The sequence below is a fragment of the Tauraco erythrolophus genome, chromosome 17 (genome assembly GCF_009769465.1).
Source record: "Tauraco erythrolophus isolate bTauEry1 chromosome 17, bTauEry1.pri, whole genome shotgun sequence".
NCBI classification, from domain to species: Eukaryota; Metazoa; Chordata; class Aves; order Musophagiformes; family Musophagidae; genus Tauraco; species Tauraco erythrolophus.
In genome coordinates, this window is record NC_141481.1 from 17,668,268 (window position 1) to 17,685,913 (window position 17,646).

The 17,646-nt window shown below is 65.7% G+C and overlaps 1 protein-coding gene across 2 annotated transcripts; it reads left to right on the plus strand.

The window, feature by feature from the left end:
- Positions 1 to 1,343: 1,343 nt before the first annotated feature.
- On the plus strand, positions 1,344 to 16,887 carry SBK1 (SH3 domain binding kinase 1). 2 transcript variants are annotated; one of them, XM_086622387.1, is made up of 4 exons: positions 1,344 to 1,405; positions 14,553 to 14,755; positions 14,861 to 15,063; positions 16,105 to 16,887. In XM_086622387.1, exons 1-4 carry the CDS (start codon positions 1,344 to 1,346, stop codon positions 16,885 to 16,887), a joined length of 1,251 nt encoding a protein of 416 aa, XP_086478513.1. The 2 variants fall into 2 exon arrangements, with proteins under 2 accessions (XP_086478513.1, XP_086478512.1); XM_086622386.1 differs by lacking the exon at positions 1,344 to 1,405 and having other exon boundaries at positions 14,464 to 14,755.
- The last annotated feature ends 759 nt before the right edge of the window (positions 16,888 to 17,646 follow it).

Sequence of the window (17,646 nt, forward strand, 5' to 3'; positions counted from 1 at the left end):
GCCCCTGAAATGGCCCAGCTTGTCCCCTGGGAGTGGCTGGGCATCACTGGCATGGCTGCCCAGGCTCACACCACTGACACAGAGCCATCCCTCGTGGGGCATGGATGCCCGTCGTGGGGCAAAGATACCATTCGTGGGGCAGGGACACCCATCGTGGAGCAGGGACACGGGTTGTGGGCTGGGCCACTCCTCACAAGGCACCATGATGCTCCTGCCGTGCCTGGGCAGGAATGGCGCACTGTGCTCTGCCATGCCCCGCTGTGCCCGGCTATGCAAGGGGGAGTGACACCTGAAAAGGAAATTGAACTTTCTATTGTTGGGTAACAGGAGCAGCCCCCCAGGAATGGCTCCCAGGTCACCTTCTCCACCATCTGCATGGCACCCATGGCACCCTGGTTGTGCCATGTGCCTCATGCCAAGGCCTGGCTGGGGCAGAGCCCAGTGAAGGGCACAGAGCAGGGCTGTCTTGGTGACACTTGGCACGCCCAGGCGGGCTGAGTTTGCCAGGTCTCAGCTGCGGCGCTGGCGAGCCCTGAGGCAGCAGCCCGGAGCCTGGAGAGGCGGCTGGAGCGTGGGCAGGGCCGGTGGCGGCAGGCGAGGAGTTAACTTCCAGCCTCTCCGCACGGATCGGAGCTATTAATACTCCACGCTGGTTTAGCTGTCAGAGCGAGCGGCTGCTCCACCGGTGAGACAGCCCCGCGGAGCCGCAGCTCGCCCACGGCACAACTTTCCTCCACGAGCGTGCGGAGCTCCTGGCCCGGGCACCCGTCTGCCAGACCCTGCCAGACCCTGCTGGATCCTTCCAGACCCTGCCGGACCCCACCTGCTGCATCCTCTATGCAGGGGATACTTTCCCCAGCAGTGCCGTGGGCACCGTCCTCTGCGCCAGCCACCGTCCAGCACTGGGCATCGGAGAGGGGCAGTGCTTCCCGCGGCCTCTGAAGCATCACAGGGCTCGGCCGGGGCCTCATCCTGCTCTGCTGGATCCCTCAGCTTGGGCGATGCCAGCCCAGGTCCCTGCCCACACACCCTGAGGACTGGTGCTACCTCCGGCTGGGCTGCGTGATGGGTGCCATGGTGGCGCTGGGCATTGCCGGCCCTGGAGCGAGGGTGACGCGGGACATGGCACAGCCTGGTGCTGCCTCCGCGCACAGTGAGCAGCCGGCCCCGGCACTCTGCCCGGCTGTGTGAAGGGCTCCCCGACACCATGGCACCAGGCGGGCGAGCGTGAGCCTCCGGCTGCCGGCGGCACTGGCAAGGGTGAAGAAGATGCCAACACCCCTCCAGCGCCGCCTGGCCTGTGGTCTCCCTTGCCCGGGCACGGCAGCCACCGGAGCGGAGCGATGGATTCCTTCTGCTTCATCTGCTTCCAAAAAGAGGAGCTGCAGCCCCTGCACCTGCACAGGTCAGTGCCGCGGTGCCCAGCCAGGCGGTACGCTGCTGGAGGGGACGTGCTGCGAGGCCATGACGGGCATGGGAGCATGGCACTGAACTGGGCTGCGCTGGGTTGGGGGATGTTGGTGGGCATGAGAGCTGCCCGCCTTGGCCGTGCCGAAGTTTCCCTTGGAGCAGGTGCATGCTGTCCTGGCCAGAGGAGGCCACGGCCCGGTGCTGTGCCGTGCTATGCCATGCCATGTGGTGCCAGTGTGCCTGCGGGAGCGGGACTGTCGGCAGCGGTGTGCGAACCCACGGCACCCTGGCACCATGCTGCCCGCTCCTGCTCACCCAAACGCAGCCCCAGACAGGCTCTGCTCCCGGGAACCTGCTGCCAACTCCTGGGGCAGGGGCTGGCTGAGGGTCAGGGGGACAGGGTGGCCGGGGGGTCCCTGAGGAGGACCACGATGCTCCCCAAGGCCTGGCCCTCTTGGCAGTGGCACCGGCGCTCGCCTCCCCCCTCCCCGAAAGCTCCTGTGCCATCGGTGCTGTGGAGCAGCAGCCAAGGCGGATGTGCCCGTGCCGGGATGAGCTGGGCAGCCAGCAGGGACGCGAAGTGTGAACGCTGGCATGTGTTGTGCCCAACTGCTCTTCTGTGGCACCGAGCCACTGCCGGCTCCCGTCCCACACTGCCAGCCCCGGGGCAAAGCTCCCACCCCGTCGTGGCCGGGATCCTCCCACGAGCCCTGACTGCCTGCCACGAGGTTCCAGGGGGATGGGTGGTGCCAGGCTGATGGCCAGGCAGGGCTATTGGCTGGGCTCTGTGCGCGTGCCAGGGCAGGCAGGCTGTCCGTCTGTCCTTCGTCCCAGCGGGCAGGAAGCCGTAGGATTTGTTTTGGTATAAATCACGTTTTTTGGCACCTCGTTTTCCCGTGAGTCGCTGCCCACGAGCGCAGCACTGGCTGGGAACACGCTGGGAGGTGGTGGGGGGGAACTGGGGGGCCGGGGGATGGTAGAGGGGTCTCAGATGTGGGTGCTGCTGGCTGCAGAGGGGCGCGGAGCATCCCCGGGGCTCCCACCTCACAGCCTGACCTGGCCTCGGAGCCCAGCGTCTGCACCCAGCCTGTGCTGGGCCACACGTGGCACGAGTTTGGCGTTCTCAGCCGGGGAGGGGAGAGGGCAGGTCCTGCCCGAGGTCCTGCGTGGTGGCCGCGGGGACCACCCCTCCCTGCACGGGGGCACAGCGCAGGGCGGACACTTGTGGCTTGTCCCCAGAGACCCCCCCGTCCTGCCCCGCTTCACTCGGAGGCTGTGCTGGGGGGGGCTCCCCGTCCTCAAACACCCCCCCAGTTGTCACCAGCCTGTCCCCAACAGCCTTTCCCTGGGCCTGGCTCCAGCCCGTGGGGACAGGGCTGTCACCGCCTGCCACTGCTGGCACAGCATCTACCGGGGTGGGCTCCCCCCGGGTGGGGGGTGCCAGCAGTGGGACCCATGCAGTGCTCCCTGCCCCACCACTGCCCCACCGTCCGTCCCTGGGCCTGTCACCCGAGCCGGTGGCAGCACGTGGGCCCACGCCTGTGGGCGCTGGTGGCAGCGTGCCTGTCCCCGCAGCCTCGCTAGATGGTGCCAGGAGAACGGGCTGCGAGCGGAGGCGGCTGGACGGTGTGCGGTGCCGGACGGTGTCAGGCTGATCAGGGTGTCAGGGTGCGCCCCAGGGCTCTCCCCGTGCTCCCAGTTCAGTCCTGTTTGCTGCTTTGGCTCCGGTTGGGGATGGGGTGGGAAACGCGGGAAGCGGGAGCTGTGGGCACAGCTGTGCCGCCATCCCAGGCATCTGCGGCTTCAGATCCAGATGGGGGTGGGAGTGGGACAGTGCCGCGAACCTGCTACACCCCCAAATCCCCCCCATCCCCCTGAAGAAACTCATTCTGCTTTTTGGAAGAAACCCATTCAAAAGAAAACCAGTCTGTTTCCTTTTAGCCCAGTAGCTGAATAGTCATCATTATGCTCCAGAGTCCACACCGTGTCCAAGCTCCCTGCACCAGACAGATGGTGCAGCAGGTCCTGACCCAGCCTGTGCTGGGGGTGGGGGGCAGCACGCAGGATGCTGTGCCCTCTGCCTGGCTGGCTTGCGTCCATCCCCTGCCCCCCAGGAGGACGGGATGGGGCCTGGGGGGCTGTGGGAGAGGAGGTGTCTCCTCCCTGACCTTGTGAGTAGCCGCTGGGCAGGGGATAGTAGCACGGTGCTCGGCGGGGACCACCAAGGCGGGGAACACAACACCCCCCACCCCAGCGCTCCAGGAACCGGCTCCCACCAGCCCCCTTGGATTTCCTCTTGGAAACCCCCCTGGCTAAGGTGGGGGGTTGGCACCCAGCCTCCCCAACATGGGTCACGCACCCCGGGCTGGCGATGCAGTGGGGTGCTGGGCGAGCAAAGGGGCAGGGCAGGAGGTTTGGGGGCTTCGGAGGGTGCTACGGGGTGGGGGGCAAGGGAACACCTGAAAGCAGCCGGGAGACGCCGCTGGCAGCTCCCAGCCAAGCGCGTCCCACCGCTGCCGCTGTGGCTCCCGGCGTGCTCCACTCCCGTGTCGCCCTCCCTCCTTCCCTGCCGCCCGCTCCTTCCTGGCGGCCCTGCCAGCATCTCCCGGCACATTTTAGCTCATGTCACCGGAGCGTGGCAGCCCACGCGTGGCCGTGGCACCCTGGCCTACGTGCTATGCGGCCCCTTGGATTCCACCCTGCCGGGATGAGCGACCTTCTCACTGAACTTGGAGGCGATTAGGCTTGGTAGGAATATTTTGGGCTTTTCAGGTCATTTCACCATCACCTGCTCTGGCCAAGCACGTCCCGTGTGGCACAAGCCAGGGTATCGCCTTCCCAAGCAGAAATTCCCGGGGAATATTTGTGGCCCCTTGGGGAGCCATGGGCTCGTGGCGTAGTTTGGGATGGAGCGAGGTGAGAAAGGTGTGTGATCTGGTTCCTTTCATCTCGCTAATCTTAATGAGTTATTCCTGTTCTCTAAGTGCTTTGAAGACCACGAGCTGGACACGAACACCATGCGGTGCTGGTGACCCACGTGCTGGCATGGTGCTGCTCCGCAGCCCGGCAGCCGCCAAACGAGCTGCTGAGACCCACAGAGCCCCAAAGAGCTCTGCTGAGCCCCACGGAACCCCACAGAGCTTTGCTGAGCCCCATGGAGCCCTGCTGAACCCCATGGAGCCCCACAGGTCCCTGCCAAGACTCATAGAGCCCCAAAGAGCTCTGCTGAGCCCCATGGAACCCCACAGAGCTTTGCTGAGCCCCATGGAGCCCTGCTGACCCCATGGAGCCCCACAGATCCCTGCCAAGACCCACAGAGCCCTGCTGAGCCCCACAGAGCCCTGCTGAGCCTCACGTGTCCCCGTGGAGCCCTGCCGAGCCCCACAGAGCCCTGCTGAGCCCCACAGAACCCCACAGAGCTTTGCTGAGCCCCACAGAGCCCCACGGAGCCCTGCTGAGCCCCATGGAACCCCACAGATCCCTGCTGAGCCCCACAGAGCCCCACGGAGCCCTGCTGAGCCCCATGGAACCCCACAGATCCCTGCTGAGCCCCACAGAGCCCTGTCACAGCCTGGCTGGTTCCTCACGACAGCTCGGCCTCTGCGTCCGTGGGGCACGGCACAGCCCCATCCTCCAGCACCGGGGCAGTGCCAGTGGGAGCCGAGCCGCGTGCCGGGGTGTGTGACGCCGTCCCTGCAGCCCCCCGTGGTCCCCGGGCAGCCTCCCCGGGCACCGGCGCCTCATGCCTGACCTAGAAACAGCCGTGAGCTATAAATAGGGCGAGCCGAAGGAGAGCTCGGAGGCGCAGCTCGGAACGCTGCGAGCGGGAGGCTGCAGGAGCCAGGGAGCCGCAGCCGGGGGACAGCGTGGCAAGGGCAGGCAAGGGGCACGGGGACATGGGGGCCTTGTGTGGGTGCTGTGGGACGGGATGGGGCTGGATGCGCTCTGTCCCCAGCGGGAGGGCTGCGGTGGCTTTCATCAGCCCGTGTCCGGCTTACACGGCAGCACCTGCAAGGCCCTGGCTCCATCTCCCAACACCGTGCCCGTTCCCAGCTCCTTCACCCCTCAGATGCTCTCCTGCCCCTTCCCGACCCTCCAGCGGCTGGTCTGAGCACCCATCCAGCACCCATCCAGCCTGCCCAGGCTTGCTGGGTCACGGGGCTCTGGTGCTGCAGCAGATGCTCCCATCCCAGTGCGGATCGTCCATACTCGGAACATCCGAGCTGCAGGTGCCAGGAGCTGTGGCAGGGGGGAACGAGGGGCCTGGTGAGCGCTCGTGAGCCACAGCCACCTCTCCAGCTGCCCGGCCGGAGGCTGGCAACGCCCTGGGTGGCTGGCGGACAGGAGGAGGGTGGCAATGCCACAGCAGCACCTGGCACCAAATTAAAGGGAAGTGTCAGGATGTGATTCAGCCTCGTGCTTTAAATCATTCATAAAAAGGTTAATTACTCTGTGCGTTAAACTGGAAGGGGATAAGAGCCACCAGTGAGGCTGTGGTGCCCGCTCCCCTGCCCTCCCCGGTGGCGGGGGGCTCAGGCAGGCCCTGGTCCCAGCGGAGCGGGCACAGCCAGCTTGCACGACATGTGCGGTACATGGGAACAACCTGCTGTCACCCCTCGGAGCATGGGGCAGCCCCACGGTTGTGGGTTGGCTCAGAGTGGCATCGCGGGAGCAAAGCGACCCGGCGCCCGGCTAAGAGCCGAGGAGGCCCCAAGGCAAATCATGGCCTGGGCTGAAATGTCCCTGCTCAGCCCCGGCGAGTGCAGAAAGAAATCGGGAAAGACCGGATACGGCCAGGGATGCTGCGAGGAGGAGCGTGGTGCCTATCCCTTGCCTTCCTCCAGGAGAGCTGCCACTGTCCCTCGGCCTGGGGGTGCCCAGGAGCTCCCGGTGCCCGGCACTGGCATCGCTTGCTGAATGTGTTGCCAAACTTTAAGGATGCTGAAAGGAAGTCGGTGCGTCGCGTCTGCCTCCCTCGGCTTCCTCCAGTGTGGCTCGGTCCAAAACGTCCCGCCATTCCGGACAGCATGGGGAGAGGCTGCGTGTCCTGCACGTGTTTAGGAGTGGCACTTTGGAGGGCCGAGCTGGGCGCTGCCTGCACCACGGTGGGCATCACCCACGCCGAAGGAGAAGGAACACAAAGTCTTGGAAGGCTCAGGGGGAGCAGGAGACGGGGAACCTGCCACCGGCAGGACGCGGTCCTGCGAGGGGGATTTGGGACGGGTGGTGCTGATGGCGGTGAACCCCAGACGGTCCGAGCTCGGGCTGGCACAGCGAGGAGCAGGGGGGTGGTGGGGAAGGGGCGCCGAGCGTGGGTCACTGCGGAGGTCCCTGTGCCAGCCTCGGCCCACCGCCCCGTCCCACCGCGGGGGCAGCTCCTCCGGGCTCAGCCCCGCGGGGCTCGGAGCTCCCAAGGCCCGCGGGCAGGCGGAGGGCTCGGCCGAAGCCCCCGGCCCCTGCCCCGGTGCGGCCCGCTGCTCCCGCACCGAGCACGCCCGCCTCTACCGGGGCCAAACCCACCCGCAACCCCCGCGTGGGCCCACGGGCGCGCCGGTACCGGGGGGGTGAGCGGGGGGACGGGGATGGGGAGCGCCCCGTACCCCCCACCAGCGCTCGGGGACCGGCTGCGGGGCCCCCGCCCCGCTCCGCTCCGCTCCCCGGGGGCTGCGGGGCGGTGCCGGTGGCGGGCGGAGCGCGGGGCGGGGCGGCGGGGGGCGCCGCGCTCCGCTCCGCTCCCGCTCCCGCTCCGCTCCTCCGGTGGCGGCGGCGGCGGCGGGGCCGCGGCATGAGCCCGGCGGGGCGGGAGGCGAGAGGCGCGGCGCGGCCCCGCGCGGGGGGCGGGCGGCGGCGGCGGCGGCGGCTCCTCTCCCGCCGAGGACGGGGCGCGGCGGCTCGCCCCACCGGTAAGGCGGCGGTGGCGGTGGTGGTGGCGGTGGGGAGGGGGCGCGGGGGGCGCCGCCCGCTCCGGTACCGATCGGCGCCTTTGTGGCGGGGCCGCCCTTTGTCTGCCCGCACGGCGCGGCGGAGGGGGGGCAGCGGGTCCCCGGCAGCCAAAATAACCAGCGCGGTACAACCGGGGCTCCGGGGGGGGAATCGCCTCCCGCCGCTCCCCGCAGAGCCGGGGTTGGAGGCGGGGGGATCAGCGGGCAATGCGGGTGGTGCCCCCGGGGGCTCGGGCGCGGGGTCCCGCCGGCGGCCGCCTCCCGGTGCCGGGTCCCTCCTCCGGCCGCTGCCACCTGCGCCCCGGCCCGGCCCCCGGCCCTGCGGCTGCGGGGACAAACTCGGGGCCGGAGACGGAAGCGGCGTGAGTCACACTTGAAAGGAGTTTGTACCGGAGCGGGCACGGAGCCGGGGGCCGGGGCGGCGGCGGGGGGGCTGTGCCGGGGCCGGTTTCCGAGGGAGAAAGGGGACCCGGGGAAATTGGGGAGGGGGGAGGCTGGAAGGATGCGCCGGGATGGAAAGAGGCTGGAGGTGGGGGAAGGGGAGCAGGGAGGGGAGGAGAGGGGGGAGGCGGCCTCGGGGGCAGCTCGGGCCAGCTCCCCTCGGCAGCTCCTCTCCACCCCCTCCATCCCCTCCATCCCCTCCACTCCCCTCCATCCCCTCCATCCCCTCCATCCCCTCCATCCCCTCCACTCCCCTCCATCCCCTCCATCCCCTCCACTCCCCTCCATCCCCTCCATCCCCTCCACTCCCCTCCATCCCCTCCATCCTCCTCCATCCCCTCCATCCCCTCGATTCCCCTCCATCCCCTCGATTCCCCTCCATCCCCTCCATCCCCCTCCATTCCTCTCCGTTCCCCTCCATTCCCCTCGTCTCTCCCAGCAGCGGGCATGGTGCGGGCACAGCAGCCAACCTCCTGCCCGCGCCAGCCTCTCTCCGGCTGCAGCTCGGGAAGCGGGAGCGTGACCCACTTTCCTCCAGGTCCAGCCTCGCCGGTGCTCAGGCTGGCGGGCGGGTGACACTGGTCGAGGGTCCCGCCGCAGCTCGGGGACGGGTGAGCGGCACGGGGGAACGGGGCGTTTCGGTCTCAGCACCCCGGATCTGGCGTTGGGAGGGCGAAGCCTCGAAGCCCGGTGCCCGCGTGTGCCAAGTCCTTGACCCGCCTGGCTCTTGGCGTGACCGTGGCATGGCCGGCGGCGGGGCTACGGCAGCTCCAGCCGTGAGGGTCCCGCGTTGGGGACCTGGAAAGGCCGTGAAGCCCCTCGGAGGGGACGTGGGGCTGGTGTTCACAGCAGGGTGACGCATCCCGCTGTCCCTGGGAAGGAGAAGGGCCGAGGGTCCGGCTGGCCCTGCCCGCGGAGAGCGGGCGGGCGACGGGCAGGTGCCGCTCGGGGCGTTTGTCTTTGCAGATCCCAACCGTGCAACGCTGCCGGCGCTGGTGGAAGAGTTTTGGGAGGGAGATGATGACAGGCTGATGAAACCAATCAAACAATGAAGTAATCATAAATCCCCGGTGCCGGCGGCGAGGCGCGGTGAAGGCGGGAGGAGCCGGAGGCTGGAGTAGCTGAGGTCCTAACGAAGCCATCCCGCTCGGCAGGAAAAAACCCGGGAGGCCAAAGCACTGAAAGGCGGCCGAGGTCCCACTGGCGCGGTGGATGGAGATGGCGCGGGGCTGACGAGGGCAGGGAAAATCCTGCCGGCAGCTCTGGGAGAGCAGCGCGGAGGGCACGGAGGATGGCAGCGGGAGGGGAGAGCGGTGGCTCCCCGGGGAGTGGACGGCGAGGGCTGTCAGAGGAGAGAGCCCAGGCACTGCTTTATCTTCTCTTCCCCAATTTTTCTGGCGCTGAAACCTGGGCCACAGGCTGAAGAGGCGTGTCAGGGGCTCACGGCCAGGATGGGAGATGGTTCCTGCTACGGATGAGCGTGACGGGGCCTGACCCTCCCCGCAGCTGAGACGTCCCCACTGGGAGAGCAGCTCCCACCTGCTGGGAGTTTGTCCGGGTGTTTGTCGGCTTTGCCAAAGCCCATCCTGGTACCAGGCAGTCTGCTCTGATTCCGGCAAGGAGCCGGTATGAGAAACTCCGGATAACTGGGAATTCAGTGCCATCGTGCGGAGAAGTGTCCTGAACTGGGAGCACTGGGAAGCCACTGTTGCCACGGGTGCTTCGGCAGACGTTTGGTGCTGGTTCAGGTTCGTGGTGCAAGCGGCGCTCGAGTGTTTCCCAGCGCCTTCCCGCTGCCGCGGAGCTGGCCAGAGGGCACGGAGCCAGCGAGAGGGCATGGAGCCGGTGAGAGGGCATGGAGCCGTGCCCCGTCCATCACCTCTGTGGGGGATGGCTGCTCCTCCGGGGTCACAGGATGCTGGTGGAGAGGCTGTTCCCGAAACGCTGCCCGCCTGCACCCCTTGGCCAGTTTCCCTGTGCCGTGCGTGACCAGCCATCTCTGGGACATGTGTGGCTTGTTCCCAAGACACACGAGATACCCGTTCCCCCACCGGTGCCCACCGAGACATCGGCCTCGTTAGGCGAAGGTGCCTTTGCCAGCCCTCCCTGGGTGCCGGCGTGCCTCTGCCCCCGGGAAGCGCAGCCAATACTGCCTTGTGCCAGCGCGCTGGTCCCAGCGGCACCGTGGAGATGGCAGGATGTCCCTGGAATGGGGTCAGGCAGGAACGAAGGCGGCGGAGGCTGGATACGGAGCAGGGTGCTGGGCGGCAGCGGTTTGGCGTGGGGCACGGCCGAGGCATCGCCTGCCCCCCTCGCACTGCGCGGGCAGCACCAGGGCTGTGCGGGAGGTGGGGGACCGGGAGCGAGGATGACTCCGGTGGGGCCAAGCACTCCCTTGGAAATGACTCTGGTGGCTCAGCGGGTGGTTTGGAGAAAATAGGGGAGGTTTGGGAGGCAGCTGGGGTGCGGAGGGAGCGAGGTCCCTCCCGATGGGCACCCTGCCTGGCTGGGGGGGCACAGTGTTACCCACTAATAACTAATGCCAATTACACCGTAATTAACGAGCGCGCTGCTGTTGTAGTGAGCGCCGCAGCGGCGGGAGGGTTTGGGAATGGGGATGGGGGGTTTGGGGATGATGGCATTGCAGCCGGGGCAAAGCCAGGGCAGAGCAGTGTGTGCCCGTGCCTGCCCCGCTGCCGCCTGTTTCCCATTTCTCCCCTCTCTAAAGAGAAATCTGCATCTTGTGGAGACCCTGACCTGACCCCACCTGGTTTTTCCCTTCGTCTTCCCAATTCCGTGGCCCAGAGCAACCCACGGGGCGAGTCCTGGCCCCTCGCTGTGCTTCCAAAATTCCACCTCGCCGTAGAGACACCTGCATCCAGCTCAGCCCGAAATCATTTTCCTTCGACCCCACTCAATAACTGGGTTGTTTTCCCGACCTGTCGACCTCTGATGTGGCTGGAGGGGAATTTTTCCCCCCTTTCCCTTCTTAATTTCCAATCAGCCGCTGCTCCAGGCTGCTGGGGGCAGCTCTCCCCGGCCTCTGCTCCTCTCCACGAGCTCTTAATGACTTTGCAGTTACTTATTGGCAGAGCCGATGTGCCCAGGGCTGGGCGTGCAGCGGAGCGGGATGCGGAGCGGGATGCGGAGCAGGATGCAGAGCAGGGGCAAGCATCCCCTCACAGGGAGTGGCGTCGGGGTGGGCGTACGTTGGCAGCGCCAGCCCCAGTACCCGGTGGGATGCTGGGCTCTGGATACGGGATGCCATCCTCCCGGGATGCTCGGTGGCATTGGGGATGGAGCCGGGGAGGTTTGGAGCGGCAGTTGCCGCCAGGAGACGAGTGGCTGCCTATAAATACCTGCCAGGGAGTGAGGAAGAGGTGGGTGGATTATCCTCCTCACTCAATGAGATAAATGGTTCTGAAGCTTAAACACAGAACAATTTTAGTCTGAATAGTAGGAGAAACGGTTCAGGACGCAGAGATGACGGCACGAACCGCCTGCGGTGAGCGGTGGGGTCCCGGTGCCACTTGGCAGCGTCTTCGCTGCCCCTTTGCCGTTGCCCGGGGTCTCGTTGTTCCTCCCCGCTTTTAAAAGCTCCTTCTTCAGGAACGCCTGAAGGAACCGAGCCGGAGGACCGTGTGCCGGGAGGGTGGTTTGGACTCCCCTGGGGCACGGCGCCGGCTCCTCCGGTGCTTCGGGACCGTGCCGTGGCGGCGGGAAGGGAGCTGGTGTGCCAGGAGAAGGCCCCATTTCTGCTCGGGTTTGACCTGATCCGGCACACGGCTGCGCGGGCGGTTGCATCGGCACAACTGGCACCAGCACAGAAAGCAGCCAAGGACACGGCACCTCGACCCTGGCCGTGCCATGCTGGTGGTATCTCTTGCCGCGTTGGCACTGTCCCATGCCGTATCCCACTGTACCCCCGTTCCCTGCCGTCGCCAGGAGCCTGCAGAACCAGCTGGAAAGGAGCCCTCGCTCCCTCTCCCTCCTGCTGCCCCGCTTTGCTGCTTCCATCCAAACCAACGTGTTTTCCAAAAGCATTTCAATTTTTAATGAAAACTTCTGCGTTTACGCTTTTTTTTTGGCCTTGGCACGCGGGTATTTTGCCCACCGGCGCTGTTGGGTTTCCCCGGGACCGGCGTTGGCTCTGCGCTCCCGTTAGCCTCGACGGGGCGGGGTGCGTCGCACCGAGCCGTCCGCCCTTCGCCTCCCTGCTCCCGGCCCACCGGTGGCTTGGTTTTCCCCTCGAAGCCCAACTTGGCCGACTTGAATAATGGCATTTCAGCTCCGGTCGATTAAGAGACGTGGACGAGCACGACTAAATTTGAGCGTAGCCAAGTTCTTGCGGGTGCTGGGAGCTGGTTTTAGTCACCCATCCCTGGAGCTGCTGGGCTGAGCCACCTCCACCTCCAGCACCCAGACGCTGAAATGGTTCTCCTCTTCCAGGAGGCCAATAAAACACTATGGAGATGAGCTGCTTTGGAGATCTTATGAGTCAAGCCGTTACATTTTTGGAACATCATGATGTTGAAGTTCCTTTTCTATTTTTTGCCCAACTTCCCGGGGAAAAAAAAAAAAAAAAGAAAAAGAAAAATATAATAAACCAAGAAGCTGAGCTCTGCTTTGGGATGAGTGGGATTGAGTGGGATCGAGTGCACCCTCAGCAAGTTTGCTGACGACACCAAGCTGTGTGGTGTGGTGGACACGCTGGAGGGAAGGGATGTCATCCAGAGGGACTTGGACAGGCTGGAGAGGTGGGCCTGTGAGAACCTCATGGAGTTCAACAAGGCCAAGTGCAAGGTCCTGCACATGGATCAGGGCAATCCCAAGCACAAGTACAGGCTGAGTGGAGAATGGATGGAGAGCAGCCCTGAGGAGAAGGACTTGGGAGTGCTGGTGGATGAGAAGCTCAACATGAGCCGACACCGTGTGCTGGCAGCCCAGAAAGCCAACCGTGTCCTGGGCTGCATCCAAAGCAGCGTGGGCAGCAGGTCGAGGAGGGGATTCTGTCCCTCTGCTCTGCTCTTGTGAGACCCCGCCCTATAGTGCTGCATTCAGCTCTGGGGTCCCCAACATCAGAAGGACATGGAGCTGCTGGAGCGGGTCCAGAGGAGGCCACGGAGATGATCCGAGGGCTGGAGCACCTCTACTATGGAGACAGGCTGAGAGAGTTGGGGTTGTTCAGCCTGGAGAAGGCTCCAGGGAGACCCTCCAGCAGCCTTCCAGTACCTAAAGGGGCTACAAGAAAGCTGGAGAGGGGCTTTGGACAAGGGTGTGTAGTGACAGGACACGGGGCAATGGCTTTAAACTGAAAGAGGGGAGATTTCTATTAGATCTAAGGAAGAAATTCTTCCCTCTGAGGGTGGTGAGGCACTGAAACAGGTTGCCCAGAGAAGCTGTGGCTGCCCCATCCCTGGAAGTGTTTAAGGCCAGGTGGGATGAGGCTTTGGGCAACCTGGTGTAGTGGAGGGTGTCCCTGCCCATGGCAGGGGGGGTGGAACAAGATGATCTTGAAGGTCCCTTCCAACCCAAACCAGTCTGTGATTCTACGATGAGAGGGAGGATCCTCATGCGTCGGGCAGGATCCTGACCCCAGGGTGCTGTGGTTGCTTGTGGGGCATCGGGCTCCCTCCCGCACCCTCTGGCACGGCCACTCTCGGTGTCCATCTCTCACAGCCGCAGGCTCACTGCCCACGAAACAACCTTATGGGTATTTTGCGGGCGGTGAGCCCATGGCTGCAGCCACCACGTCCCTGGCACCAATCGGACCCCCCCGGGCGCCGTTGGTCCTGGACACAAGCGAGATTCATTTTGAGTGGGGTTTTTCCCACCCCTCACCTCCCCGGTGAGACGCTGCATTAAAAAAAAAAATCTAAATATAAACCAGCGCCCGCTCGGCTGCTGTCCCATGATTTTTATCAATCTGCTAAAAAAGAAAAAGCAACTGGATTGATCTACCGAGGTACCCACCGGCGCTGGGGTGCCCGTGTCCTGGCTCGCACCGCGCGGTTGGTCATGCCATGCTCCTGTGCATGCTGGCGGGGTGGCGGGTTGGCGCTTTTGGGGGATGACGGAGGGTGACGTAGCACCCTGAAGACATCCGAGGAGATCCTGGGGTGGTTTCGGTGCCGCGGTGGGTGAGTCCGAGCTTGGCTTTCGTTGCGGGGATCACCGGGGCGAGGAAGAACTGCCACCGGTTTGTGGGGAGCGAGGAATGTCGATGGTCCGTGTGCCACTGGTCGGGCTCCGCACCGGAGCGTCGTGCACCATGGTAGGGGAAGGCCGAGAGTTGGTGTTGATGGATGGTCAGAGGTCTATGGTATCGCTGGCTCCTAGGTGGGCTCGGCTCTGGAGGGGGGTTCGGAAGGGATGGAGGGGACAGAGTTGGCTCCCATCCTGCCCTCCTGGCTCTGCCGTGCCCCGAGCCCTCGCTTTGTCCCCAGCCGTCCCCTCCGAGTCAGAGGCACAGGGGCTGCTGCACCCCCTGGCCCTGCCTGGCACAGCTGGAGCATCCTCTGCAGAGCCATTGGGTTGGTGGCCTGCGGGGACGGAGTGGTGGCACCCAGCGGGTGCTGCTCAGCACCGCCCTGAGCAGCCCCGTACCCTGGTACAAGGTGCCGTGGCTCCCAGCCCCGGGGTGGGACAGGATGGGTCGGGATGGGACGGGATGGGACGGGATGGGACGGGACGGGTCGGGATGGGGCGCGGCGGCTCTGCAGCACCCACCGGAAGCGGTGACGCGCCTCTGCCTTGCAGCGCAGCCATGAGCGCGGGTTCGATCGAGCAAGAGCCGTCGCGCAAGCTGGCCTGCTGCGGGGTGCCCCTCATCACCGAGGACATGCAGTCCCTGGCCATCCGCACCCTCTCGGGCACCGACATCAGCAAGCACTACGACCTCATCCGTGAGCTCGGCAAGGGCACCTACGGCAAGGTAGACCTGGTGTCCCACAAAAGCACAGGTGAGGGAGCTGGGGGAGTGCGGGGGACGTGGCCGTGCTGGGAACGGGGTACCCGGCGCGTCCCCGCTGCGTTCCAGGCTCACCTCCATCTCCTGCCCACCGCAGGCACCAAGATGGCCCTGAAGTTTGTCAACAAGAGCAAGACGAAGCTGAAGAACTTCCTGCGGGAGTTCAGCATCACCAACACGCTCTCCTCCAGCCCCTTCATCATCAAGGTCTTCGACGTGGTCTTCGAGACTGAGGACTGCTACGTCTTCGCTCAGGAGTATGCCCCCGGTGGGGACCTCTTTGACATCATCCCGCCGCAGGTGGGAACCCCCGCCCCTCCCATGGGAGCCTTTTGGGGGGTGGGGGGATGGGGGCTCAGTATCCCTGGGGTGCTGAGCAAAGCTGTCACTGTGCTTCGGTGGCCATGTGGGAGGGGCCCTCATGCGTGGGGACAGGGCGTCCCTCTATGGGTTGGTCCCAACCACAAGCACCTACAAGCAAGTCTGGGACCCATAACTCATCCCCTGGGTGGCTTGAGACCCATCACCCATCTCCTGGGGTGGCTTTAGACTCATCACCCATCTCCCGTGATGGCCTGGGACCCATCACCTGTCCCTAGAGTGGTCTGAGACTCATCATGCATCCTTAGGGTGGCCTGGGACCCATCACCCTTCCTCTGATGAGCCTGCGACCCATCGCCCATCCCTAGCATGGCCTAGGACCCATCACCTATCCCCTGGAAGTCCTGAAACCCATCACTCATCCCTAAGATGGTTTGAGACCCATCACCCATTCCTAGCATGGCCTCAGACCCATCACCCATCCCTAGGATGGTCTGAGATCCATGACTCATCCCTAGGGTGGCCTCGGACCTGTCGCCCTTCCCCTTCGGAGCCTGAAACCCATCACTCATCCCTAGGATGATCTGAGATCCATCACCTATCCCTTGGGTGGCCTCAGACCCATCACCCATCCCCTGGAGGTCCTAAGACCCAACACCCATCCCTAGGATGGTCTGAGACCCATCACTCATCTCCTGGAGTGGCTTTAGACTCATCAGCCATCTCCTGGGGTGGTCTGAGACCTATCAGCTGTCCCTAGAGTGGTCTAGGACTCATCACTCATCCCTAGGGTGGCCTTGGACACATCACCCATCCCCTGGAGGTCCTGAGACCCATCACCCATCTCTAGAGAGGCCTGGGACCCACCACCTGTCTCCCTGCCATGGAGAGCGCCCCAGATAAAAGCAGCCACGACCGCGTCGGACGTGTCACGACATACGACGTGGTGGTCCCCGAGCCGGGTGGCATCACCACGGGGTTCGGTGGCGGGTGGCTGACGCCGTGTCCCCGCGCCCGCAGGTGGGGCTCCCCGAGGAGCTGGTGAAGCGCTGCGTGCAGCAGCTGGGCCTGGCCCTCGACTACATGCACAGCAAGAGCCTGGTGCACCGGGACATCAAACCGGAGAACGTCCTGCTCTTCGACCGCGACTGCCGCCGCGTCAAACTGGCCGACTTCGGCATGACCCGCAAGGTGGGCTGCCGGGTCAAGCGCATCAGCGGCACCATCCCCTACACGGCGCCCGAGGTCTGCCAAGCCGGCCGGGCGGAGGGCTTCGCCGTGGACACCAGCATCGACGTCTGGGCTTTCGGGGTGCTCATCTTCTGCGTCCTCACCGGGAACTTCCCCTGGGAGGCGGCGGCGGCTTCCGACGCCTTCTTCGAGGAGTTCGTGCGGTGGCAGAAGGGGCGGCTGGGGGGGCTGCCCTCCCAGTGGCGACGCTTCACGGACAGCGCCCTGCGCATGTTCCAGCGCCTGCTGGCCCTCGACCCCGAGAAGCGCTGTCCCGTCAAGGAGGTCTTCTACTTCCTCAAGTGCGACCTCATGGCCGAGGTGCGACGCCGACCCTCCTACCGCTCCCGCAAGCACGCCGGGGACAAGCTGGCCGCCGGCGCCCATCGCCACGAGGCGGCCGGTTCCTGCACCCCCGCCCCGCTCAAGAGGACCGTCCTGACGGAAGGGAGCGGATCCCGCGGCTCCGAGCCGAGCGCGGCCCCGCCGGGGCCGGCGAGCAGGACAGACGGACGGCAGGACAAAGGCAAAGGGCAGATGGTCCTGGCCACAGCAATAGAGATCTGCGTCTGACGGCGCCGCCGCGCCGCCGCGTCCCATCCCGGCCCGGCCCGGCCTCCTGCCCCAGGGACAGGGCTGCCGGGGCGGGGGGGTCGCTCGTGGCGGTGGCACGAGCTGGGACCAGGCTCCGGGTCTGCCAAAGCAAAAAACACAAAAAGAAAAGAAACGAAAACCAAGAGGAAAAGGACAAAAGCAGTCGCGCTCTGTAGCGCTGAGGATGCCGGTGCCCCCCGGCCCTGCCCGGGCAATGCCAGCGGTGGGAGCCCGGCTGAGGGCACCGCTCGCTGCCAGGGAGCATGTCGGCGCCCCCTGCTCCTGCCTGCTCCGAGGCTCCCCCCAGGGTGGCACAGGAGGGGTCTCCCAATACAGGGAGGAAGAGTGGGGTGGGGGGGGGTCTGGGGCAGCCGGTGCCCACCGGCTCTCCCCCACCCCGCGCTCGGCCCCCAGTGGGGCGAGGGAAGGCCGATGACCCCGCACCGTGGAGGAGGCCTTGGGGGAGGTTTGGGTGGGTGGTGGTTCCCCCCCTTCCACCGGTACCTGCCCCGCAGGCGCCAAGTCGGTGATGGGGAGCTGGGGGGTGGGGGGTCACCGGCATCCTGGGACCCCCCCAGACGCCCCGGCTGCCTCCCTGCGGCGGGAGGTGCCGGCAGCCATCGATGTAGCAAGTGTCCCCGTCCGTGTGTCGTCGTGTGTCCCAGCCGCCGGCGCTGGCAGCCCCTGTCCCACACCCCAGCCCCGTTCCCCTGCCCGCGGGACCCGCTTCCCTGGGCT

What these genes read in the sequence shown, in the direction of transcription:
- SBK1 (XM_086622386.1), top strand. Translation starts at nt 14,464, where the DNA reads ATGGGACGGGATGGGACGGGACGGGTCGGGATGGGGCGCGGCGGCTCT. An exon ending in GGTGTCCCACAAAAGCACAG is followed by an intron (nt 14,756 to 14,860) that starts GTGAGGGAGCTG and finishes TGCCCACCGCAG; the next exon opens with GCACCAAGATGGCCCTGAAG. An exon ending in TTGACATCATCCCGCCGCAG is followed by an intron (nt 15,064 to 16,104) that starts GTGGGAACCCCC and finishes CCGCGCCCGCAG; the next exon opens with GTGGGGCTCCCCGAGGAGCT.